The sequence below is a fragment of the Scardinius erythrophthalmus genome (assembly GCF_964197995.2).
Source record: "Scardinius erythrophthalmus genome assembly, chromosome: 8".
Taxonomy (NCBI): domain Eukaryota; kingdom Metazoa; phylum Chordata; class Actinopteri; order Cypriniformes; family Leuciscidae; genus Scardinius; species Scardinius erythrophthalmus.
Genome location: NC_138228.1, coordinates 44,732,817 through 44,759,787, shown reverse-complemented (window position 1 = coordinate 44,759,787; position 26,971 = coordinate 44,732,817). Strand labels below are relative to the sequence as shown.

At 40.6% G+C, this 26,971-nt stretch overlaps 3 protein-coding genes across 11 annotated transcripts in view; 2 read left to right on the top strand and 1 right to left on the bottom strand.

Annotated features, from left to right (window-relative positions):
• gramd1bb (GRAM domain containing 1Bb) overlaps nucleotides 1-9,664 on the top strand; it is a 112,968-nt gene extending 103,304 nt beyond the window's left edge. For 5 of the 9 annotated variants that reach the window (XM_081373276.1, XM_081373277.1, XM_081373274.1 and 2 more), the window contains 9 exons: nucleotides 103-221; nucleotides 336-478; nucleotides 1,326-1,429; nucleotides 3,908-4,102; nucleotides 4,195-4,285; nucleotides 4,422-4,433; nucleotides 4,950-5,057; nucleotides 6,630-6,753; nucleotides 6,833-9,664. In XM_081373276.1, the coding sequence (XP_081229402.1) occupies nucleotides 103-221; nucleotides 336-478; nucleotides 1,326-1,429; nucleotides 3,908-4,102; nucleotides 4,195-4,285; nucleotides 4,422-4,433; nucleotides 4,950-5,057; nucleotides 6,630-6,753; nucleotides 6,833-6,922 (986 nt within the window). In that variant the 3' untranslated portion in view covers nucleotides 6,923-9,664. The remainder of the gene's footprint in view (nucleotides 1-102; nucleotides 222-335; nucleotides 479-1,325; nucleotides 1,430-3,907; nucleotides 4,103-4,194; nucleotides 4,286-4,421; nucleotides 4,434-4,949; nucleotides 5,058-6,629; nucleotides 6,754-6,832) is intronic. The other 4 variants (XM_081373279.1, XM_081373273.1, XM_081373275.1 and 1 more) reach the window with 2 other exon arrangements.
• Nucleotides 9,665-10,592: 928 nt separating this feature from the next.
• Nucleotides 10,593-20,629, top strand: dact3b (dishevelled-binding antagonist of beta-catenin 3b). The gene is made up of 4 exons (XM_081373113.1): nucleotides 10,593-11,058; nucleotides 17,653-17,788; nucleotides 18,365-18,457; nucleotides 18,882-20,629. The coding sequence occupies exons 1-4, from the start codon at nucleotides 10,849-10,851 to the stop codon at nucleotides 20,228-20,230; spliced, it is 1,788 nt and encodes a 595-aa protein (XP_081229239.1). The 5' UTR covers nucleotides 10,593-10,848; the 3' UTR covers nucleotides 20,231-20,629.
• A 3,263-nt stretch (nucleotides 20,630-23,892) lies between these two features.
• Nucleotides 23,893-26,819, bottom strand: c5ar1 (complement C5a receptor 1). The gene is made up of 2 exons (XM_081372342.1): nucleotides 26,744-26,819; nucleotides 23,893-25,748 (listed from the first exon to the last, which is right to left on the bottom strand). Exon 2 carries the CDS (start codon nucleotides 25,741-25,743, stop codon nucleotides 24,658-24,660), a length of 1,086 nt encoding a protein of 361 aa, XP_081228468.1. The 5' UTR covers nucleotides 25,744-25,748; nucleotides 26,744-26,819; the 3' UTR covers nucleotides 23,893-24,657.
• Nucleotides 26,820-26,971: the final 152 nt, after the last annotated feature.

Here is a 26,971-nt window from a genome sequence, read left to right as displayed (position 1 = left end):
TATATATATATATATTTATATATATATTAGGTAACTAAAATAACCCTGCTTCCGAAATGCTTGTATTGGTTCTACATTCAATTTTCACACATTCATTCATAGATGTGGTGTATCACCCTTGGAAGAAGGAGGATACGGGAAATCAGACGAGAGATATCATGTACACAATCTCCCTGACCAACCCACTGGCTCCTAAAACAGCCACCGTCACTGAGACTCAGGTGAGACGTTCATCTGGACCGCACTTCTCCTCAGTTCTGTTCTTTGGATTGTTTGTTTTAGCAATTTGTGTGTTTTGTTGAATATGTTTGAAATGCAACTTGTCTCTGAATTAGACCCTGTATAAGGCCAGCCAGGAGAGTGAGTGCTACATCATTGATGCGGAGGTCATCACTCATGACGTGCCGTACCATGACTACTTTTACACTCTAAACCGCTACATGCTAACACGTGTGGCCAAGAACAAGTGTCGGCTGAGGTACGGATGAACAGGATGGTGGTTTTATGGCCAAAGTCAAACAGAGAAAGGCATCATCGCTATTACCTTCGGCTCGGAGATTTAGGATACCAGTGTTAAAAAAAAAGAAAAGAAGAAGGATCCTTCTTGCCACAGGCAGTAAACTTGTTTAAAGAGCTAATAAAATATTTAGTCTTAGATGAATATTTCGTGTCTAATGTTTTACTTGTGGCAAGTAGTCGTTTAATAAGCGGGATAATGTACATCCAGCCGGTTGTTATCTCAGAATAAACCCCTTCAGGCTGATGAAAGACCTGATCAAGTCCTGATCACCCTGTCTGGGTTTATTCTGAGATAACAACTAGCTGGATGTACATTATCCATTACTTAATGCACAGCTAGCCGTAGATTATTCCCCTTATACCACGGTCTTTAGACAGCATTTACAACTTAAAGCTGTCATTGATTTATATATATGAAGAGTTCAGATGCAAAAGCCTCTAAGTGCCATCTGAAATTTTCTTCTAGAATGATCATTTTTATCAAGCTTGTATATTTAAGTTCGGTAATTTCACTTAAATGACAATTAATATGTAATATAATATATATGTATAGCTGCTTTGGAGAAAACCGTGATGTCATCGTCCTGCTCAGTTCAGTACTCATATAATGGTGTCAATGCAGGCAGATCAATATTATTGTTGAATATTAAAATAAATGTTAAATGTAATGTCCCCAACAATTTACATTGTTAATTTTCTGTATGAATGCATGTAGAAACTTACTGAAACAAAATTTTCTCCATGGGGATTATAAAAGTCACTACTACAGGTGTGTGATGACAATAATGTGCTTCATCTGTCTTCAGGGTTTCTACAGAGCTGAGGTACAGGAAGCAGCCGTGGGGGCTGGTGAAGGGCTTCATCGAGAAGAACTTCTGGAGTGGGCTAGATGAGAACTTTAAAAGCCTTGGTAAGACTCGATTTCACCCATTATGAACCTCCTACAGCCATAATGATCTCCACTTACAACTATCTTGAGCCCTAACCACAACCTTCTTGAGCTCCACCTACAACAATAGAACTTCACACGCAACAAGTGTGTGAACCAAGTGCTCAACCCATTACAAACTTGAGCTCCTTCTACAACATTTCTTATTATTATCGATGTTAAAACAGCTGTGCTGCTTCATATATTTGTGGAAACAGTGATATATTTTTTTCCAGGATTCTTTGATTAATTTAATGTTTAGAAGAAAAAAGAACAGGATTGATTTGAAATGATTTGAAATGTCATGTTTGATCATTTTAATGTGTCCTTGCTTAATAAAAATATTAATTTATTTTAAAAGAATAAACAATATCAATCCCCAATGCACAACATTGAGCTCCACCCACAATATAGAGTCCCATCATCAACAAAATTGAGCTCCAGCTATAACTAAATTAAACTTTGCCCACAACATTCAGGGTTCTAAATTAACTTTTTTGATCACCAGCCAATGTGGCTGGTAACTTTCTAAAGTTACCAGCCAATCAGAATATCCACTAGCCAAATTTTTTTTTTTTTTTTTTTTTTTTTTTGAGTAGGCTACATGTGGCAATCCTGACAATACATGATGACATTATTGTGATCAAACACTAGCCATTCACGACCCGTCAGCCATTTGGCATTTTCTTTTCTTAGTTTCTCTGTCGATATCCTCCTCATCCCCTGCCTCGTTCCTCTTCTCGCCCCCAGAAGTCTGTCCCAAGTACCACTGCCGCATTTCGTTTAATACTTTACTAGCCAACTCCGTTTGTCTTATTTCTTGTGTTTTCTGTGTCCATTCGTTTCCATGGTTTCTCGCAAACTTTAGGCTAAAGAAAACTCAGAAAAAAGTTTCTGTAATTAACAGAAGAAAGACAATATAAGTTGCACTGTAGTTTCCACAAGTGTAATGGCTGCCTACATTAACAGACGATTTTGCAAAAAATAAAAAAATAAAACCAAAAATGTTCCGTCTCGCCTCCGTGTTCGGCGACCAGGTTTCATTCTCTCGCAGCTAGTAACTTCACGAGCGTGTCTTTTCCGCGCCGTTCTCTTCCGTGTGTGTGTGTGTGTCGGCGCGCTGCGCTCTCTGCTCAATGTTCTGCTCTGTCGTTAACGGCCCAAATGCTCGAATCATGTACCGATCGGCGATCACGCACTTGAAAAGCGTGAAATTTAGAGGTGGATAAACACACTTAGGAGGTGGGTTAACGCTATTTCCGAATTTTGTGAGGTGCATAAACGGCGTTTACGTGCGTTTAGCCTCCACTACATCCCTGCATGTAGCGCCTCATGCATCACCGGCCAAACTGGCTAGTAAGTTTTTATTAACACCCGCCAAAATGAATTTTAACCCGCATTTGGCGGGTTGGCGGGTGTTAATTTAGAACCCTGACAACATTGTCCAATCCACTACAATATCAAGCACGATTTTAAGCTCCACCCTCAACAACATTGAGCACCACCCATAACTAAATTATGCTCCACCCTCAACAACATTGAGCCCCACCCACAGCAACATTTAGCTCCACCCACCGCAATATTAAGCACCACCCACAGCAACATTTAGCTCCACCCACAGCAATATTGAGCACCACCCACAGCAACATTTAGCTCCACCCACAGCAATATTGAGCACCACCCACAACATTTAGCTCCACCCACAGCAATATTGAGCACCACCCACAACAAAATTAAGCTCCACCCTCAGCAACATTGAGCTCCACCCACAGCAACATTTAGATCCACCCACAGCAATATTGAGCGCCACCCACAGCAACATTTAGCTTGACCCACAGCAATATTGAGCACCACCACAACAAAATTAAGCTCCACCCTCAACAACATTGAGCCCCACCCACAGCAACGTTTAGCTCCACCCACAGCAATATTGAGCGCCATCCACAGCAACATTTAGCTCCACCCACAGCAATATTGAGCACCACCCATAACTAAATTATGCTCCACCCTCAACAACATTGAGCCCCACCCACAGCAACATTTAGCTCCACCCACAGCAATATTGAGCTCCACCCACAGCAACATTTAGCTCCACCCACAGCAATATTTAGCACCACCCACAACTAAATTATGCTCCACCCTCAACAACATTGAGCCCCACCCACAGCAACATTTAGCTCCACCCACAGCAATATTGAGCACCACCCACAGCAACATTTAGCTCCACCCACAGCAATATTGAGCACCACCCACAGCAACATTTAGCTCCACCCACAGCAATATTGAGCACCACCCACAACAAAATTAAGCTCCACCCATAACAAAATTGAACTCCGCCCACAATAAAATCAAGTCCCACTTTTTAATGGTGGTTTGTCATGGCTAAAAATAAATAATTAATACCAAAATAAATCTGTACCAGTAATTAATACCAGTAAATAAGTGCTGTTGATTTGTCAGAGCTGGAGTTAGCAAAGATGGAGGACGCTGTAATGGAAAGCCACAGACTGTCGCCTAAAGCAGTGAAGAACTCCACCCTGAGGCGGAGAAAAAGGGGTCTCGCTCACCTCCGCACAGCCCATCTAGATGAGACTCTCAGCCCTGTTACCACACCAACAGATGAGGAGGTCATCCACCGCATCAAACACGTGGCAGGTGAGCTCATGCACATCCAAATATTCACAAACACTACATATTTTAGGTTTAAATTTATATGACATTTGCATTTGCATCGGCTCCGCCCACAGGTTCCACTCAGACAAGACACACTCCTGAGCACACACCAGGGGCCGGGATTTTCAGCAACCTCTCCAAACCATTACTCATCATCAGCTTTGTGTAAGTAGTGCTAATTTTGCATAATACTAGTACTGACATGAGTTTATTCATTTTTATGTTTGTTTTTATAAATCTGACTTGGTGAAACTTTTTTCTTTTCTTATTTTTTGGTTTTGCCTCTTGTGGTTGGCCTTAGGATCTGTATAAGGTACATTCCCTTACTGTTGTCAAATATTTATCCTTTCTGTTAAAAAAATCACATACACCCACAGCAATATTGAGCACCACCCACAACACAATTAAGCTCCACCCTCAACAACATTGAGCCCCACCCACAACTAAATTAAGCCCCACCCATAACAAAATATAACTCCGCCCACAATAATATCAATAATTCTAGTCCATTTTCTTGGTTCCCCTCTATCAGTTTTATGCTGCGCTCAAGTCAACACAACAAGTCAGAATTTAGAATTTAGAACATAGAAAGCAATGGACAATTTAACAACATTACCATTTTGTTTCTGTGGACAATAGTAGGAATATCTCACGTTTGACTTTGAATTGAATGCAGCAAAAATGTATGGCCGTATGTGGCACATTTCATAGACTTCCTCGACTTCCCCCACTCTTACTATCACACGCCAGCGTTTGTCTTTGTTTTCCTCACTGAATGTGTCCATGGTCTTCTTGAAGGAGTGCTCAGTTGTTTGTTGTCTCTCTGCAGTCTGGTGCTACTGGTGTTTCTGAATGTGATGCTGTTCTATAAACTCTGGATGCTGGAGTATTCTGCACAGAGCCTCACCAGCTGGCAGGGCTTACGCCTACATGAGAGGTACAACACACACACACACACACACACATACACACCAAAACTGCTTCACTCTGATGGAGCTTTGCATCAGCAAAGTCATTATTATCAATTTCTACACTACAATTCAAAAGTTTACAGTCAGTAATTATTTGTAATGTTTTTGAAAGTGTCTTGTGATTACGAAATTATTTGATAAAAATACAGTAATACTGTCAAATATTAATACAATTGAAACTAACTGTTTTCTATTTGAATATATTTTAAAATGTAATTTATTCCTGATTGATGCAAAGCTGAATTGTACTCGTCTTCAGTGTCACATGATCCTTCAGAAATCATTATAATATGCTGATTTGCTGTTCAAGAATAATTTCTGAATTAGCGTCAAGTTCAAGTGTTACTCTTTTGGCGCAAGTTGACTTGCGTAAAGCCGTCTACCGAAAGCTAGTTATTTTAGTCGATGAAGTTTTAAATATGGATATTTTTCTTACACGAAAGCAATCGCTTCAATTCAGAAGACATTTTTTAATATAACTCCCAATTGTATTCGTCTGAAAGAAGAATGTCATATACACCTAGGGTGGCTTCAGGGTGAGTAAATCATGGGGTAATGCTCATTTTTGGGTGAACTATCCCTTTAAACTCACTCAACAGACCCATGAAGATCACTGAGTTGTGGGGCCCTATCTTGCACCCAGCGCAATTGACTTTGCACACCGACGCATGTCTCATTCCTATTTTGCACCCGTGCAAAGCGCACTTTTCCCTCCACAGGCGCACGTCGGTAAATTAGAGAATGAATTTGCGCTCCCGGGGGCGGTTCAGCGGAAAGAGGAGGCGTGTTCCGGCGCAAATGTTCCCTGGTGCTATTTTGCAGGTTTAGAAAACAATTCCGCCACTGACAAGGAAAAACCTCGTCTAAAGTCAGTGGCGCGTTATTCAGAGGCTATTTTAAGGGCGCATGCTTGGCCATAATCAATGTAGCGTGTGCACAACGCGCATACACTTTGCTTCTCTCATCTACACACAGATGCAGCAGTTGCCATTTTTGCAAATCATAGGCTACATTATGACAGGGAAAGATATTAACACATGAGGGAAATCATTGTGGTGTCCATGAAGATGTGAATAAATAGGCATAAATCTAGCTTACACATTTACCAAAATTATCATACGCTTGTTTAACCGAAGCTAATTTGGGTGGGTTTCTCCATCCCCAATGTCACTTCTCTGTGTTTTACGGCCCTGACGAGAACGTCGTTCTCCTCGGCTGTGAACCGCTCCTGGCGTGCGCCTGGCAAATCCGTCGTTATAATAGCAATCCGCCATGGAACAAGCGCCCCTGCTCTTAAAGGGAATGTGAGATGACGCTCTGATTGGTTTATTTCACGTTACGCCCAAACCACACCTATGAGTAATGAAGCTACTTCAGACCAACCCATTTTAGATTTGCGTCGGGCGCAAGAGTCATTTATCCCGCCAGTATAATAGCAACAGCGCCCAAGACCCGCCCACAAAGTTACCTGCGTTTCAGATTGTTAAAATAGGGCCTGTGGTGTTCTTGTCACCATGTGTGTGTATCTTGTGTTTTAGCAGTAAACTGCCGCAGACACAGATGGAATGGGCACAGCTTCTGGAGTCCCAGCAGAGGTACCATGATGCTGAGCTGCAGAAATGGAGAGAGATCATCAAATCTTCAGTACTGTTATTGGATCAGGTAATATGTCTGCATACACGCTGACGTGATTTTATTGAACGTGATTATTATAATAGCATGCATACGTGTCTCCACACAGATGAAGGATTCCTTACTGAACCTACAGAAAGGTGTGGGACTGCGAGATTACAACTCGGACTCGGACGAGAAGAGGAGTCGATATCACTGACAGTCACCCTCCAGGCCACCAGGGAGCGCTGTGCAATGTAGAGCCACGTATAAGAGCGAAAGGCAAAAAACAAAGGGCCCATCTGTGCGTGTCTGACTATGCATACCAAACAAAAGAGACACTTGATAGATACCAGAAGAAGAAGAGATGGACCAGACGATGCCATCGGACGATCCAAGTGGATCCAAGTCAACCCGCGGGAAGCGGGGCCGTATCTGTCCCATGGAATTGTGGGACGGTTACGGTCCGAGCGGACCCATCACTGTTCCAGCTTTCTTTCAGGTTCTCTTTCTGAGGATGTTACTCTACACTCCTGTCAGAGGAACAGAATGGACACGAGGAAGGGTGTCAGGAAAATGAAGAGCATGCTTTTTATTTTTAGCCCTCCTTTCTTTTGAAGTGTTTTTATTGGTTCATTGGTACCAAGAATGATCTTTTTAGCTTGATTTTGACCAGTAACGCCACAGCTGCCCTGTCCCTTTTCCATTAGTGAGAGCTGTGATGAACGAGATCACTGAGCATTATGAAATCTAGTTCACTCGTACTATAACATCAGGGCTGGTTCCCTTGATGATCCTGTGCTGGAAGGTTTCATTCACTGCTTAGTTTCTGCAAAAAGGGCCATTTGCGCTAAAAACGGAGACCTTCCATTTCCGTGAAGCGTTAACCATTATGCTAATGTGTATTTGCACCAGAGAAAGACTGTGAAAAGGGACACCGCAGACGGGAAGATGGATAAAACGTTGTTAGTTTTTGATTACTAAACTGTGATATCTCCTGATTTATTTGAAGATGTAGGAAAAATATATGTTTGAAATATATACTTTATTCCAGATTTAATATATATTTCAATATACGTAGAGGTCATTGCAGATATTTATTGTTCACTTGTGTACATAGGACACTTATCAAAGCTCTAGACGGAAAGCGTTTATAATTATTAAACCGCGTTTTCATCAGCAACACGCACAAGCACGTTTGAGACGTGTATCGTAATTCGAATCGGTGTCTATTTTGGTGAATGTAAGTGTGTTTGTGTGACGTTTGAAATCATTCCACTTCCTCCCGGCACATGAAGCCAGACTGCCTTGTTCTTGCCCAGCAGCTCAATCCACTGGGCGTCTGTTTACACATCCGCCCGGCTTCAGAAAGCCCCAAACCTCCACATATTCCCTGCTGTGAGGTGAGAGTCTGGACCAGGAAGCACCGCGGGAAACCACAGTTATTCATTTAGCCCGCCGTAGCCCATATTTTGTCATTTTAAATCAGTCAAATAAAAGAAAAGTTATGGGGAGGTGGTTATGCTATTTTTATAGAGCACAAGTGCTCTGGCCTAAACCAAATATAGTATTTATAGATGGTAGAATTTATTTATATATTACAATATGAAATGCAACAATTCCCTTTTTATGCAGACAAAAATTTTAGACGGCATGAAGAGATGTGGCACTTTACGTCAAGGCGCGTTGTGGGACAGAAAGCCTGATATACAGTAAATATATGTTTGCTGGCACATTGCCGGTGGGACATATGATAATATTTCAGCTACATGGTATTGTATTGATGAATGAATGTAAGATCTGGTTTTGTTTTCCCAGAAAAGCATTTGAATCATGTTCTCCACAGTCCAGCGCTTTGGGATCTGATCGAGTGTTTGCTGTGCATCTTTAGTGTTGCTCTGTGCGGCGTCTTATTCCAGAGCGTACGCTTGTTGCGGTTTGAGATCATTACAGTTTGGACAGTTTCTCCTTCTGGTTTATTTACTGTTAAAATCGTCTCTCAGTTATAAATCTTAAGAGCTTTTATTTTGGCATTAGAGTGCATCTGTATAGGTTGTTGGGTGTGTGTTCTGATTTCTCTTTTTTTTACTTGCGTTTTTAGAGAAACGATGAATCGTTTGTTTGCGCATGGTTTGGTATTTTGGAACTGAGTGAAAATCAAATGAATGACTGTCACAATCAAGTTCACTGTACTGTATGTGTGTAAGTGTGTGTGAAGTTCTTTGTGAAGCACCCGTTCACTTTGTTAAAAGCTCCAAGAGTAAAACATTACTGACTCCACCAGAGCAAAAACACGACGATTAACTTTCAGCCTGATCTTTTTGCTCGTATGCAGCGACTTCTCATGATGTATCTGACCAAAGATTTGAGTTCGCATTTTGCAACTGAAAAATGTGTCGTCACTATTAGAGAATTAAATTACATTGAGCATTTGTGATGAAGTATTTAGGCTAAAGAAAGATTGTCCTAAATTATATTTAGAGTTTTCATATCATACTCGGTGCATTAGACCCGTTCCACTGATGTCATTTCCACTGTACCGTTGCTGTAGTTCCTTGAATGACAGGACAACTGTGTCCAGGCAACAAACTGTCTTACAAATCAACTGTTTTATTTTCTTGAAAGTGTTCTGATTGATTTCTGTAGATGTCCATCTGTGGCATCCCATAACTTAACTGCTGTAGCAATGACTTGCTGTATTTTTTATTTTTTTTTTGTTCCTTTTTTTAGATCTATTTTTATCTCTAGACCAGGCTGGTTTGTACATGTTTCCATACGCACTGTATGTATATGACAATACGTGCAGTGTTCACTGATATAGGAAGCAGAACTGTGCTGTGCACAGTTTTCCATTCTTCCAACAACTTTTGTCTAATAGAAGCTCTGATTCAGTGGCTCTCTGATCTATGTGAAGTAGACAGAGAGCAACAAATAATAATAATAAAACAACACTGGGAAAATACCTTACGAGTTTTATTCTGAATGCCCCTTTTCCCCTTGAAGTTTCTAGAATGCTTCACGTTAGATGCCCCACAGAAATGTTACTACTAAATTGTACTTGTTTTCTCAAATGCAGTGTTACAAGTATGCTAATATCAAAATGGCATCATGCTTTTGGAAGTGTGCCTGAAGCTTAGTCAAAGCTTTTAACACCTCATTAAAATGGAAACTTACTATTTCCCACACAAGAGAGAGCCACGCGATGGAGACATAACCCAATCCTTTCATTACGTAATAGCCAGACGCATAGCCTACTAGATTTTTATTTTGTTCAAATAAATCGTATATGCCTACATATTTTTAAATGTATATATATATATATATATATATATATATATATATATATATATATATATATATATATATATATATATATAAATATATAAAATATTTTTAAATATTAAATATATAGGCTATAACGAATGTTTATTTTTTTGTATGTATATGTGTATATATATACACACATATATTATAATTCCAAAAAATAAACATTCATTTAATCGAAGTAAATGCCAATATCTAAAATCATCCAGGTCGAAATGAATGACGGCTTGCTCCAGTTCCCTGCAAATGACAATATCCCATGTAATAACCTAGTATTCATTAATTATCCTTATTAAGTCAGCGCATGAATTTTCCTGTCGTCTGGGGTCGATCACACGCACCAGACAAATTAATATTCTCGGCGTCCATTCATTCATTCATTCGTTCATCCATTCATCCCGCCCATGCTTGAGCTCACGAAGACCGCCACGGTCTGCATGCAAATGAATCTACAGAGGAGTGACCAATAGGAGTGTGGGAGATCCTCAGGAGGGCGGTGTCAGAGAGCTTACAACCAATCACAGCGGAAAGGGCGGAATATTCTAATGAGCAGGGAACACCTCAATGTACAGCAATGTGAGAGGAAAAAATTCAAAACTGATATTCCCAAATATTGTCCGTCCGACGGCAGGGATATGAGCAACCGAGGCTCGTGTTAGGGTAAAACACTCAAACCCAATGGATATGTGTCTCTTTGTAACGTGATAAACGTGCACATTGTAGCAGAAGCAGGCTGACGCAGATCATATTGAAAGATTGATTGCTTTTGTTCTGCTGGGAAGAGCGAGGAGGCTCCTGGTGGACCTCGGGGTTCCTCTGAAGATGATGGAAGAGCACAGGAGGATTAAACAGCGTCTGGAGGCCAGTTTCGCGTGGCTGTGTGAACTGGAGATCCTGAAGCAGCGGCAGGAGAGTCTGGTTCTCGGAGCCCTGTCGCTCGGGGACTCGGTGTCGGGATGCCCGGTCTGGGGTGATGTGGGTCCGGCTCGCAGCAGCAGAGAACAGGAGCAGCTCACTTTAAGACTTCAGCTGGTAGGTGATGAAAACCAGGAATTCCCTCCAGCGGGTCACTGGCGCTTTATGGAGATGTGGATATTCGCAAAGTATTGGGAAAAGTTTTTTAAAAAGACGAGTGATGCTGATGTATAGTGCCAGGCAGTCTTGCCATTATTATTCTAGCCAAGTGCACTTAAAAAAAAAAAAAAAAAAAAAAAAAAATATATATATATATATATATATATATATATATATATATATATACATATATATATTGTTGTTGTTTCTTTTTTTGCTTTTTTTTTTTTTTTTGCTTTTTTTGTTGCATTTTTGGTCCACCAAGGATCCTTTTCGCTCTTAAAATAATCATGTTTTTCATTAATGTAGCCTAAAGAATATTTAAAGAACCATTTGTGGAATGAAAGGGATCCATGGATGTTAAAGGTTCTTAATGAAACCATAGATAGCCTACCAATAAAGGGCCTTTATTAGTGTGTATGAGTGTAGAAAACAAGAGGCTTGTTTAAAATATCTACTTTTTGGTGTTATGTAATTGGCACGTGAAAACTGCCGTGTGTGGGTTTTATAACACTAATATGCCGCTATGATACCATTTAGCAGCAGTTGTGCTGTATAAATAAAAACAATTTCTTTTCACAGCACGTGAATGTTTTTGACAGCTGTGATTGATGTGCAAATGGAAAGAGGGCGGGGCGTGTGGTCCTTTAACTATCCATTGTTCGTTTCGTATGGATTTATCAGTTTCTACCCCTAGAAATATTAAGCTATGAATTTCTTGTTTTAAACATATATTATATTAAATGTTATGTTGTTGTCTAATTATCATTAAGAGTTATATGACTTAAAAAAATAAAGTCTTAAATTTCGTTGACGAAACAGTTTGGGTAAATATTTATATTTTAATTATTATTATTTTAAACTCCGTATTTCGTCTACATAAGTGGAAGCAGTGTTTATCAAAGTGATATTCATAAACTAACAGAGCGCATAGTCCCTCCTGTCCTTTCATTACCTGTCCATCAGAATGTCTGCCTGCAGGGATTCGGACCTCACTCTAACTCCGTTTTCAATAAAAGGCCGGTGATAAGGCGGTGAGAGAAATCAAATTAGCTGTGGTCTCTCTTTTCCTCAGAGTTCATCCCCATAGATGGTTCAGACAAAAGGCGCATGGAGCGGAATATTAATAAGGCAGATTCTCGCGGGACGGGCGCGTGCGCTCGAGACGCATCACCCAAATGAGCTGTCAGCGGCCACGCGCTCCGCTTCAGCGACCACCGGAAACATCCTTCAGTTCAGTCAGCAAGAGTCTATCTATCTATCTATCTATCTATCTATCTATCTATCTATCTATCTATCTATCTATCTATCTATCTATCTATCTATCTATCTATCTATCTATCTGTTTTGTTTTCCTGACTGATTCAAAATTCAGCTGTTAATTAACCAATTAGAATGAATCCAATTTGATCTCCTAGTCCTCAGGCAACTACAGTGAGGATGGAGTGCTCACACACACACTCACACACACTCACACTCACAGCCCTGTGGGTAACATGTAATTACACATGCACCCTCTAATTATATAATTAGCAATGTAACTGTGAAAAATTCTTATAACTCATCCCAGTTTTTTCATGTTAATCTCGGCGCTTTAAACCAGCTAACAAACAAAGTTTACGAATAAACCAGTTTATTTGTAGTTCAGCTTTGTAGTTGAGAACCCAGCAGTGTTTGCATTACAGTAGCTAGTTTGTACAGTACATACAACGTCTGTTTAAACACACATCAACCACGATTCAAGGCCAAAGTTTTCCTGCTGTAGTTGCTGTGGATGTGTGGATTAGTGCAGTGATGTATTTTGGACTTCAGGACTGTTATGTTGATGTGTGTGTAAGCTGATATAGTGGGGGCAGGGTGGTATGTGTGTGTGTGTGTGTGTGTGTGTGTGTGTGTGTGTGTGTGTGTGTGTGTGCGTGTGTGTGTGTGTGTGTGTGTGTGTGTGTGTGTGTGTGTGTGTGTGTGTGTGTGTAGAAGTAGGATGCTGGTTGTGTGTCCCATTTTGGCACATTAAAGGCAAGGCGCTCACGGCATCCGGATAATGAGAATACACATGCAGCCTGATCTCCCTCAGGTCCTGTCTGTTTCTGTGATAATCAAATAGACTGCTGCCTTCTGCATGCTTTTGTGCGTGAGGCCTCTGAGGGCGAGACACCGAACCAGCTGATCCGTCGCACGACAGTTAATCATGAAGCAGAATCAAAGATCTCCAAGGGAACACAAGACGAGGTGGAGTCAGACTTCAGAGAGAATAGCTGATTTTAGCTCTGAAATCATCTAAACTGTTTTCAGGGGGGGTGTGTGTGTGTATGGGGGGGGGGGCACACACCCCCCTGACACATTGATTGTATTGAATGTATTTCTGGTCCCCTCTCTCTCTCTCTCTCTCTCTCTCTCTCTCTCTCTCTCTCTCTCTCTCTCTCTCTCTCTCTCTCTCTCTCTCTCTCTCTCTCTCTCTTTGTCCTCTGTTTTTCCTTTCTATACTTGTCATTTTCTCTCATGCGCTTGAGCTTTGACCTCGACCGCTAAACCATGTTGCCATGGTTTTATGAGCGATTCAATTCTAAGAACACATTCTTAAGTCTTATTTTTGTCATGTAGAATGGCCAGGTGAATTCAAGCGGTGATGCAAACCTGCTGATTTCAATGGAAATGGTGTATTGCAAGAACATAGAAGAAAGCAGTGTTCCATCATTTGACTCAAATATCAGAACATTTTAACTTATCTCTGATGCAGTTATCTGATGCAATTGTCCAATGAGAATTTCAGAGAGGCAGGTCTGGTTGTGCTTTTTGAAATCCAATTTGCTGTATTTCCACTTGATTTCAAACTGATTATATCTTTCCAAACCCTTAAAATGGATCTAACGCAGTCTCAGCCACCAAACTCTCTGCGTTCTCCAGTGTGTAGGTTCCCTTATGGGCCTACTAATAGATGAAAAACTGGATAATGTAGAGAATAAAACATTAAAATTTGCCATGATATCATAATTTTCACAGTCCTGATTATACTGGTATTTCTAAAAAGAATATTAAGCTGAAAAAATAAAGTGAAAATAAATGATTAATTTACACAATTAAAGGATTAGTTGAACCAAAGATTAAGGACACATGTGTCTGAGACATTAGCATGCTGTGTCCTAAATCGCTCCCCAATACCATTATATACTATTTGACTCGACGGCCATTTGTTTTGGTGTCAACAACATTGAGTAATAATTTGTTAGATTTATATAGCTCTTTTCTGGGTACTCAAAGCGCTTTTACATATGGAAGAGGGGAATCTCCCTCAACCACCACCAATGTTCAGCATCCACCTGGATGATTCGACGGCAGCCATTTTGCGCCAGAACGCCCAGCACACACCAACTTATTGATTTAGAGACAGGTTGATGAAGCCAATCAGTATATGGGGACGATTAGGAGGCCATGATAGACAGAGGCCAATGGGCAAATTTTGCCAGGATGCCGGGGTTACACCTCTACACTTTTTTGAAGGACATCCTGGGATTTTTTAGGATCACAGAGAGTGAGGACCTCGGTTTAACGTCTCATCTGATGGACGGTGAGTGTCCCCGTCACTTTACTGGGGCGTTAGGACCTACACAGACCCAGACCACAGGATGAGCGCCCCCTGCTGGCCTCACTAACACCTCCTCCAACAGCAGTCCAGGTACTAACCAGACTCAACCCTCCTTAGCTTCAGTGGGCAACCAGTCTTGACCCTTTTCCACCAGCATGAACCGGGTGCTAGTTCAGAGCCAGAGCTATTGTCGGTTCGGAGTTGGTTCGACTGACGAGCCTTCTAAGAACAAGTTTGCCTTTCCACAAGCCAGAGAGCCACCACAGATCCAGGTCTTAGGTCACTGTATACATCTCATGTTACCCAGCAATGCATCTCAAACAAGCCTTCCATCAACAATGGCAGTCGTTGCTTTATTATTGATGCTCATGGCTTTGCGAACCTACATCGGCATCCAAACGCGGCGAATCCAACACGTTCGTGCAGCTCGCCGTGATTCGCATAGACTGAGAATACAGTTGAGCTGCTATTAGCTCGATTAGCTGCTATTTAAAAAATGGGGGTTACAAGTTTCTGTTTGTCTTGTTGGTCACGGTAACCCCGCCCCCAGCCCCTGACACAAGCTATTCTTACTTCTAGACCAGCAATGTATTGGTGCTAATTACAAACCACTTTTCCTGGTTCAGAGCTGGTGCTTTGGGTGTCAAAAGACAAAGAACCGGTTTGAAACTAGGCTCTGGCTCTGAACCAGCACTCAAACTGTCTTGGTGGAAAAGGGGTAAGGGTGATAGCTGCTGGCTGAACACTCATACAGTACACTCATTCAGTCCCATAATGCACCTCAATAACAAGTGTACACTGATGTACACTCAACGGCTCGCTGCTAGAGAAGGTGTGGGCAACTCTGGCTTTCCTGCAGAGTTTAGCTCTTACTCCATCAAACAGACCTGAACAAGCTAATCAATGTCTTGAGGATTAATAGAAAGATACATGTAATTTTAATCAGGGTTTGAGCTGAATGCTGCAGGAAAGTGGATCTTGAAGAGCCAGAGTTGACCAGTCTTGTGCTAGAAAATACCCATTCACTGTGAGCACTTCCAGTGCAATCGGTGTTCGAATTCACTCACTCGTTTTCATTTACTCATTCATGGACTATTTAAGTGAAGTAACTTGCGCAATGTGAAGAGATGTGATAAGAGTTTTAACCAGAAAAACAAAAAGTGTTTGCCTAACAGGCTCTTCTATACATCAAGATATTGACTGATGTCAATTAGGTTTCACTCATTCTCATGTCTCCTCTTTAAAATAAAATTTCATACCGTGATTGTCCGTCATACGAGTGTAACCGGTATTACTGTGGCAAGCCTCCATGTTATATAAAACAAAGTTATTCCAAACATATCTTAACCTTGTGCATCAGCCTGTCTCAACCTAAATTGTTGAAAGTCCACTGAAAAATTAGTTTTATTAGCTTTTGAAAAATCTCTCCAGTCTATTTCTCACATCTGTCTTGGATCTCTACACCCAAACATTGGTTGTCATCATTATACCCTTTATTATGGGGGGGAGAGAACTGAGAGAACACTGAACTGAAAGTGGTTAAAATAATGACCCAAGTTAAACCACCTTTGCGTCATAGACCAGCGAAATATAACAAGAAACCAAAAATACTCACTGAGCGGTGATTCAGGCCAGGTGTGGAACATACTGTGATGCATGGACAAAATCTGGACAAACTAAACCATGAACAAAACTTAAATAAAACCCAGACCCAGACTGCATTAAACACAGGTTCACTTGCAACGTGGTGCCAACCACAATGTGTTTTGATCTAGCTGTCGGGAGAATGAAACTAGGTCCTGAAACAAAACCAGAACGGGATTAAAAAATAGCATACTCAACAGTATCTGTCCTATCTTTGGTAAATTATTGATGTTCTGGGATTGGTGCATATGCATATACTGCTGTCAGTGGTGCACACACTACACTGGTGACATGCACACACACACCTGTGCTTGAATGCTTGAAGCTTTCTATCCAAACCATCCTACATCCATCTGTCACACAAATAATCGTAGATTATTCTAATGCAGATGCACAATACATCATTACCATTTTCATTTATTCAAGAGACCAGTTTTTAGGGCTGTAATATAACGGACCTTTTAAATGATTTAAGATTTAACAGTGTTTTATGCAGTGAGCGTGAGGGCGAGTAATGGCAATCTAGGGCATACATTAGGTTAATATGGGGAAAGATTAACTATATATTAACTATATTATGCTGATGCATTGCACCCTACAACTGTCCTCTCAGCTATGTGCTTGTATTGGCGCTTTTCCACTGCATGGTGTGGCTCGGTACCACTCACTTTTGGGGGGTTTCCACTATGTACAGTACCTAGTACCTGGTTCTTTTTTTAGTACCACCTCGGTTGAGGTTCTAAGCGAGCCGTACCGATACTAAAATGTGACGTGTAAACACTGCAGATCGCTGAGAATCGTCACTACCAGTGTCATTGGATTTGTGATACGAGACTCCAAACCCTCTAGATTTGAATAGTCAGCAACAGCTACCGCAGTATCATTTGTTCGCACAACTTTTTTAAACTACTTGCTTTAAACGACCGTCACATGCAACTTGAAAAAAGAAATTACTGTATTGGGGTCAGTAGACGAGGTGGTGGCGCAACCATAATGATCAGTCTATAATCCACTTTGAAGGGGTACTAAACCGAGCCAAAGTAAAGCGAGCCGAGCCGACTCGTGCCGACCCGAGTCTTACCACACAGTGGAAAAGCAACATCTGTCTGTTATTGTGTTTGTATTGGGTTACTGCATTCCTGTAGCTCAAACGTTAACGCATGAGCGCTCCCAATGTCAAGGTTATGGGTTTGATTCTAAGGAAATGCATGAACTAATCAAAGATAAAGCTTGAATGCAGTGTAAGTCACTTTGAATAAAAGTGTCTGCCAAATGCATTCATTTTTACTTGCCCTCACTATTGACCTTTCTGTTGTACCCTGCAGAACCGGCTCCAGGGTGCCCCCAGTCTGCTGATGCTGGCACTGCAACAGCAGCTCAGTGAGTTGAGGATGGAGACAGGACTCATATGTGAGCAGAATACAGAGGAGGATTTGGACAGTCCCAGCACATCAAGCTCAGGTACTCCATGACTCTAAGAATCATTTATTCCAGATAGTGTTCTGCAAAATTGCACACTTGTTATGGATATATTTTACTATGTACAGATGCACAAAAATGTTGGTCAAAACCCTATATTTGGTATAGTTGGTGTTATAACAGATGAGATGGACAATGTTAAATATATAGGCTGCTATATTTTGTTTTGTGTTCCTAAAGCTCTGATCTTGAGTTTACATACTGTATTTCAGAAGAAGAACAGTAGAATAGTTTGTAGCTTGGAACTTCTTGAATACTTGTGTAACCTCAAACAGAAAAAGAGTAATCCAAGCTTCTGCTTCTAACATCAACCTAACCATTCTGACACCAACCATTTCCCACTTCCGATATGGTCACAGATATACAGTATTGCGCACACCTAGTTACAGTATGCAATGAGCTGGTTTTGTGTTATGAAATGTGTTGCCATGTAAAGTCATTTTTAATAGTGAGGCGTATTGGTTACACATGTGAAAAACTTACACTCAGATGTTGTGAATAATAGAATGAAAGCTGATAACATTGAAAATAAGATTTCAACTTATCTTGACCCCTCAGGGTTTTATGAGCAAAGTGAAAGTCTGTCTCCTCCACTGCGTTCCTGCTCCTCTCCAAAACTCACTGCCTCCTGTCACAGGCCCAGATCTATGGGTGAGTGTTTCTTTAAATCCCGTGTTTTTGCTTATTCTATATCAGAGCATTAATTTGTACTCTCAGTACTATGAATTACCCCGTGGACCTATGAGTATTTTGTGATTTAAACTAGGGGGTTTCAAATTGATGCCCATAGACCCTGCAAGGTGGGTGCATTTAGGGGGAAACGTATTAAAACAAAATTAAATTAAATTAAAACTTAATATTTAATTTGGTCTTGATAATATAATTATTACATTTTACCCACACAGTATAAAAGTGTCTACAATAAAACTTAGGCCTAGCTGCTTTTGAAGAAGGGAGTCGTTTGCAAGGGGATCATCATACTTGAGGTCCTTGGCATCAGAAAGTTTGAAAACCCCTGGTGTTTAGAACTAGTTTTATTTCTCATAAAACCATTAATTTTTTCACATGCTGACAGATGCCTACATGCTGGACTGGGAGGGTCATATGGAGCCCGCAGTACATGCCAGCCTTCCCCGCTCATTTTCTGCCCCATACCCCCCATTGGAGGGTATTGCAGAGGGAATAGAGGATGAAGAAGAAGATGAAGAAAGCCCTCAGTGGGTTACAGATCAGATGGCTGATGGGAATGAAAGCCTTACAGCTGAGATGAGCCTCACTTCTGATGCTCAGGCTGATCCTACAGTGAAGATAGATGACGGCCCAACCGAAGAGGACATCCAGCAGGCTATGCGTGTGGAGACGTACATCCTGAGACTCCTGCAGCGGCGACACTTCAGATCTACAGCAGGACTCGACCCTGAGCCCGATCGGTGGCAAGGCTTACACAATTACCCTCCTGGTTACCCACAGCTTTCACTTGACCAGTCGGAATGGCAGGAATGGGCACCGCTCTCAGAGGAAGTGAATGAGGGCGAGACCCAAGACAGATATTACATGAACCTTTCCAATGCTCAGATTGGACCAACTTCCCTAAGCAGTGATGAGCCAGAATCCTCCTTAGAAATTGATCAGTATGGAGTTAAAGAAGTTTACGACAGTAGCAACGACTCGCCTCGTCATCAACCGGTTTACAACAAACGTCGTCCCACGATGTCAGATACCGTGAAACCACACATTCACACCTGCTGCAATCACACCTGCGTACCGTCCCGTGAACAACACCAGCCCATTCCATCTCAAAAGTGGGCTCTTCTTCGGTCCCTAACCAGAAGGGTTCCAGAGGAAAGGTGGACAACTCTAGGAGAGAGACAAACCAAGTCGACCTGCCGCTCTCGGTCTGAGGACAGTTGCGTCTCTCAAGGATGGGCCGCCCAAACGGAGCCCAAATATCATACTGTGGGACGGGACATCGGCAAGCATCATAGTGATGAATTTTACCCATCCAATCAGCGACTCTGGTGCTCCACTGCAGATCTCAGTCAAGAAGAGGATGAGGGGATATTCAGAGAGGATGTGCATGAACTCAGCGGAAATCATTTACCGGTCAAACACAGTAGTGTTCAGTTTGTGGAGCAGAACAAGAGGTTGCAAGAGCGGTCAGAGGCCACTCCTGCACCGCCCAATGGTTCCGACTCCAGTCTGAGTGAGACTTTCTCTCCAGGGACCAGTTCAGTGTCCAGTGACTCAGATGAGAGCGGAGGGCTGGTCTGGCCTCAACAACTTCCTCCACGTTTGCCCCCTTCCTCCTCCTCGTCCTCACAGAATCCCTCCAATGATGTGGTCAAGATTAAAGCCTCACATGCGCTCAAAAAGAAGATCATGCGTTTTCGTTCAGGCTCCCTCAAACTAATGACCACTGTATGAACATCTCTACCTATTTCTCCAGTAAATTCATTTGAAATCTTCACTTAATCTGCTTGTTAAGTCGTGACATATTGAATACTGTTTCCGGGTCCAAGCTTCTACTCGGTTTCAAGTGAGAATACCGACCCAACAGACGTTTATGAGCACTCTTCATTCAAACTTTTAAAAACGCACGGTGCTCATGGTGTCAATATTTGAACGATTCAGAAGGTGATAAGGTTTTGAGATCCAACAGAGCGTTTGGGCTCAGAAGCTGTGACGTGCCACCAGACTAAACCGGATTCAGATTTGTTTATAAGTCCGTCCCATCTTTGTTTATTGTTGTGTCTTGTTTTTTTGATTTTCACTTCTGGGATTCTTGTATCTTTCTTCTGGTAAATTAAAGATTTGATGAGACGCAACCACAAGATACAAAGCAAACCCACAAAGCACACCAAACCCATTAAGGGATCATATCAGATGTGTTAAAGGAACAAATTCTGTCATAATCACCCTCATGTTATTCCAAACCTGTATGACTTTCATTTTCCTGTCGAACACAAAAAGAACATATTGTATTTTGTCCACATAATGGAATTGAATGGACAACAAAACTGTATCAACTGTGTTCAAACCTGTATGACTTTCTTTCTCATGTGGAATAAATATTTTGAAGAATGTTGGTGACCATGACAATGTTTGACTTCTTCAAAATATTTCTTCCACATGAGAAAGACAGTCATACAGGTTTGAAATGACAAGAGGCATCTTGTCGACAAGACTCTCGACAAGAGAGTAAATAATGACATCATTTTAATGTTGTGGTCAACTATCCCTTTAAAAATCACTTTCCTCAGCTTCAAGTCGTCTGGCATGCCCCTAAATCTCTTTCTTTCATTACTATAGCTATATATTTTAGCTTTCCTCCACCACTTAATAAGCCATTTTAAGTTATTTTGTTCTTGATTAATGACAAGACAGTGAAATAGAGGCAGGTGACCATGTGAGATGAGAGAATTAAACAGGATCGAAGTCTCAAACTGAAGAGTACGGGCCAGAAGTCCAGAATTATGACTTAAAGCCATTTGAACCTGCATTGCTGATCATGATGTCACATTCTTCATTGTGTAATGCAGAATGGAAATATTTGTCCTGGATATATTTTAACAAGCAAACAGGAATTACTAAATACTCAAAGAGCAAACTGCAGGATGAAGAGAGATATTCCCTCACCTGGAACTGATTCTCATTAGCTTAGCATTTTAAAGAGGGCAATTTCCACAGCCCATCTCACACACATGACATGATGTGCCTTGGGGTTACGGAGGCAACATTATCAGTACTGCGTACCACTTTGCCTGCCATGTCCCAGGTGTTGTGTCTAGTTTGCACAGTATGTTAACCATGAGAATGAAGTTTACTTGATACATATTTTTCGACATTTATAGTAACTAATTAGTATTTATACTTTATGAAGTTTGATAACACATAGCTTCTTTATTGGCGCCACCTAGTGCATTGGAGGACTGGAATATTTCATTTTCTTGCTGCTACACAGCCAAACTCCCTTTACCTGTGCTGTACAGTGGAAATGCACTCCAGTGTGGAGTGTACTAAAGTATGCCTTGCCTAAACATAATAGTTCACCATGCATTATTGATCTCATAGCCTGCAGTGTATTTTCAAGATTTTCATGTAGTCTTTGAAAATGTTCTTGCTCATTGCATGTTGTTAATAAACTTTTATTTAGTTATCAGCCATTGTCTCAGATTCGTCCATGGGTATGATTTGAAATAATAGATTCAAAGTATTTTTACGTCAGCTACATAGGACTTGATAGGTGAATTATCTCAAGAGTCATAGGGCCCTGCCTAGTTGTACAAATGCATACCAGAAGAAATAAAAAAATCATCTTTAGATGGGTGTTCAAAACTTTATCTTTATGTCATATTTTCAATATGTATACAGACATGGTTAAACAAGATGCAAAAAGTAGATTATATGTAGGCTACAAATGACTTCTGATAATCAGTCACATACATATGTACATATACTACAGTCACACAAAACTCAAACAAAATGCAATACACCTCAAACAATACACAACAAACAGGAGAGCAGGAGAGGTTATAAGAAATATGAATTCTGTTCATTGCTTAACATTCAGTATTGTTCTCAGTTGCCATGGAGTGCTGTTATATTTAGCATGCCTTGTCATGCAGTTAGAAACGGAAACGTTGCTAACACAAATACAAACAAAAAATATCGGTTCTGAAATGTTTTAACAAAGGCTTTCAGAATCACTTTTACCAAATCACAGGATTTTCCTACCTTTTTTGCCAGAAGTACACCCACATCACTAAATAGCATTGATGTTTTAACTTCCATTTTATTAGATAAAACCCAGGATAATGATATGCTTTACCTTGTTGAGTATGAATTTGCCATTTTTGTCCTATATTTTCTAGAAGTAAAAAAAAAAAAAAAAAAAAAAAAAAAGTAGTACACTAACATGTGGCCTCAAAGCTAAAACACATAGACCAAAAGCCACAAATCTCTAATGTTTGTAATCATGGTTGGGTATCAGTTTTAAACAGTCGCTCTTTACTGGCCTCTACTGGTTAGTCAAGCTCATGAACAGCAGGCATTTTACAACTGTGAAGGACAAAACACTCCTGGCAAGTTCAGCTTCTTGTGCTAATATATAAAACAAGTACAAAGTTATGGGTGTAGGCTACCTTTGATATGTTTTTAACATTTATTTCAGTGCGGTACATCCACCTCACAACTTAAAAGCAGACAAAATGTAAACACAAATTTTACACACAAAAATTATTTCAATAATTGCATTTTTATTTAACACAAAGCACCGCATTTCAGTTGTGTCTGGTGAAACGGCTTTTTATATGCTACATGGTATAGTTTTGATGAATGCAAGGGCATTATAAAAGTTTTAAATGAGTCACCAAGAAATCAAAAATTCTTTTTTTTTTTTTTTTTTTTAGGCTAATATTACAGTAGCCTGGTAATACCTGGTAGTTCCGTAATAGAAAAACGTTTTCTTTACCGCCTGGGGGCGCTAGTCTGAAGCTTAAAATCATTGGTTACCCGTAAGCCAATCACATGACGTTTGGTTATGGCGTGTGTTATGCGCATGCTCAGCCGCATCTAACTTCCACTGTAAACACATGTATGATGTGAAAACAAAACCATCGAGCGAAATACCGGAGTGAACATGGCTGTGAACGCAGATTATGTGAAGTAAATCTACGCATCCACGGTACAATCAGCGTCTACGTCACGGCTCTCAGCCCGCCTTCTGTTCGTTGATTGGCCCGGCTGTTTTCAGGCCGGAGGAAAACGGAAATGAAATTGAGCGGAAGTACGAAGTCTGACGTAGTCAGGCTAATATTACAGTGTAACAATTATATAATATATACAATATAATAATATATAACTATAATATTTATTTAATTCATGAACCACTTAATCTTAACTCATAATAACTTCCCCTCCCTTTTACAGCGCCATCTTGTCTAATGACGTGTTTACTGGCGTGAGGGTGGGGCAACCTGTCACTCACATGAGATCCACCAATAGCAAACCCCCACCCTTTCCAGAAGCCGGTTAACTCGAATATACGTCACAATAGGGAAGAAAAGTCGATCGCAACTTTTGTTTCATTCCGACTTTAATCACAAGACAGAAATGCCATCCAGGTGTTAACCAATCAGTGACATATTATAAGTGACATAAAATAAAGAAAACATTAATATAAATGATTAACGAAATGTCAGGAGATCAACCAAAATTATAATGCACCCAAATTATATTGTTTTTTATTGGACTACTATTTTACATCTTAGAATGTGCAGATGTATATTTAAATCTCTGTCTTGCAAACTGATACTTATTTACTAAATACCTCTTCTGATAGGCTATATACAGTATGTAAAATGTTTTTTTTTTTTTTTTTTTTTTTTTTTTTGATAGCCATGGCATCAAGGCAAAACCGTAAATTATACTTGCAGTGGCATTATTGCAGTGGCTTTCTCCGGTTCAGCATAAAGAGGTTTTGTTCGCTATACATGTGATGCACATGTGAATATGTGAATCAGACTTCTTTGTTTGCGGTTTATATAAACAGAACTTTCAGAATCTGAAATATGTTTGAAACTGAATATTGACATTTAATTGAAAATTAGTGCATATAAACATTTCAATGGTTATGAATTGATGTCCGCAATAATTGTGCGATAAAGTACTAAAACTAAAGTTTAAAAGTACTATTTTTTAACATAATAGACCGATATTGGTTACTAATGTTGTACATCTTTGTTGTGTAGCATGTCTAGTGACACAAATATAAATAAATACGTTTTATAAATCTAGAAATGATTCCGGAGGGCAGTATTTGAAGACTAGGGTTTATAGATGCACTTTTGATTTCATAGGGGCTTCTCTCTGAGCGTCCCGTCTGTGGTTGACCTACTGATTGCAGTCGTGCTGGCTCGATTGGTCGGAGCCTCGGATGCGAAGTGGAGCACACTCCTCAGAGAGCTAATGAGATTGGCCTTGAAACCGCGGCCGAGGCACACGTAGAGCAGCGGGTTCAGGCAGCTGTTCACGTAACCCAAACAGACCGCCAGAACATGGGCCAGACGCAGGTTGGCTTCAGTGCGTTGTGACTGTCCGTACATCACCAACCGCAGAACCTCCACGATCTGTAGGGGAATCCAGCATAGGAAGAAGCTGAGCACCACCGCCAGGATGACACGCAGCGTCCGGGCCGACTTGTCGCTGCCTCTTTGTCTCCCGGAGCTCGTCATGTGGTAAACCTTCCAGTGGCTGGCGCAGATGATCAGGAAAGGTAGCAGAAAAGACAGAAAACTGCGTGTAAGGACTATGGCCCATGCGTGAGCTAAGCTACTGTAGAAGCCATCGCACAATATTTTAGTCTCGCTCGCTTCATATGCCTCCATAAGAGCAAATTGAGGAGAACCTCCAAGGAGAGCGAGAATCCAGACGACGAAACAGACGCCACGGGCCTGCCTCGGATGCCTGTGGTTCTGGCACCACACCGGTTTTGTCACCAGAAGGAAACGGTCCAAGCTGATCACAACCAGGAGCAGAACGCTGCAGAACATCATCATGTAGAACAGACCGTTGAGTAATTTGCAAGCAAAATTGCCAAAAGGCCAGTGTTGGTCCTGGGCGAGCGGGACCATGAGGAGCGGCAACGACAAGCAGCACAGCAGATCCGCGATGGCCAGATTTAAAAACCACTGCGCGTTCACAGAGTTCGGCATTCTGAACGCGGTCACCCACACCACCAGACCGTTCCCAGGGACGCCCAACAGGAACACCATGCTGTAGCAGACCAGAGCGAACCAGTGCCGGGGACCTATCTCGGACACTTCAGAGGGGAACAGTGGCACTTCAGAGGGGAACACAAAATCGGTGCAGTTTTCATTGCCCTCGCAAAGGAAACTTACATTATCAAAAAAGGAATAATTGTCCAAATATTCCATCATTTCAGCTGTGAAATGAGAAAGAGAGAATCAATCAATCAATCAATCAATCATTTATTTATAGAGCACATTTAAGACACAACAGAAGTTGACCAAAGTGCTTTACAAGGAATAAAAGAGACACAAAAATAAAACAAATATACATACATAAATACCAGACAAGCCAAAAAGCACTCAATAGAATAAAAGAAAAATCCAGGAAGACAAACCACAGAGTGTTAAAAGCCAAGGTGAATAAATTATTCTTGAGCTGAGATTTAAAAGCACAGATAGATGGAGCCTCATAGAAGGAGGAAGGCTGTTCCACAGTTATTGCAAAAGCAATAACTGAAATAACTGAAAATGTGCAAAGTAGGCAAAAATCCTCAAACAGAATCTAGTGGTTATTTGAGAGTCATATCATGCTATATTTAATCTATCTAATTTTCAAGAGACAAACATTGCAATATTACTTTGTTAGTATACTATTGTAAGGTCTTCTTTTGTCTATAGACAAAAGAAGACCTTACAATAGTATACTAACAAATGCTGGGTTGCTGGGTTGTTTTAACCCAATTTTGGGTCAAATATGGACTAACCCAACGTTGGGTTAAAAATGCAATTTAAAAATGGACAAACCCAGCCGCTGGGTTACATTTTTAATGTAACCAATGCAATTTGTCTATTTTTAAATTAGATTTTTGTCCATTTTTGATTTTGTTCAAAATGCAATTTGTCCATTTTTTAAATTGCATTTTTAACCCAACTAGTTAGGTTAAAGTCCATATTTTACCCAAAATTGGGTTAAAACAACCGATATATTTTTTGGGTTAAAACAACCCATATATATATATATATATATATATATATATATATATATATATATATATATATATATATATATATATATATACACACACAACAACCCATGTATTTTTTGTATAAAAAAAAAAGTTAAACACTTTGCTATTAGTACAGCTCTAATCATGTTCAAAAAAACTATCAAAATGAATAAAAAAGATACCTGTGAAGTCGTGCAGATCTGCGACAGCAAATGTGATTCAGGTTGTCTCTTGCGTCCCTTATAGCCAGGAAATGATTGCAAGCTGCTGTGAACCAAGCCTTTTCCTTAGCGGTGTTGTGTAAGCACTTTTTACATGATGTTTAAAGCAGTCGGAGGTTAACAAGTTTAATAGAGGAATCATTTAGAACTGGAACTGAGAGGGATGCTGTCAATCACGTCACATGAATC

Bases quoted from the DNA above. Each gene is read 5' to 3' on its own strand.
- dact3b (XM_081373113.1), top strand. From the start codon at position 10,849: ATGATGGAAGAGCACAGGAGGATTAAACAGCGTCTGGAGGCCAGTTTC. The intron at 11,059-17,652 runs GTAGGTGATGAA...TGTACCCTGCAG, and splicing joins TCACTTTAAGACTTCAGCTG to AACCGGCTCCAGGGTGCCCC. The intron at 17,789-18,364 runs GTACTCCATGAC...TTGACCCCTCAG, and splicing joins TCCCAGCACATCAAGCTCAG to GGTTTTATGAGCAAAGTGAA.
- c5ar1 (XM_081372342.1), bottom strand. From the start codon at position 25,743: ATGATGGAATATTTGGACAATTATTCCTTTTTTGATAATGTAAGTTTC.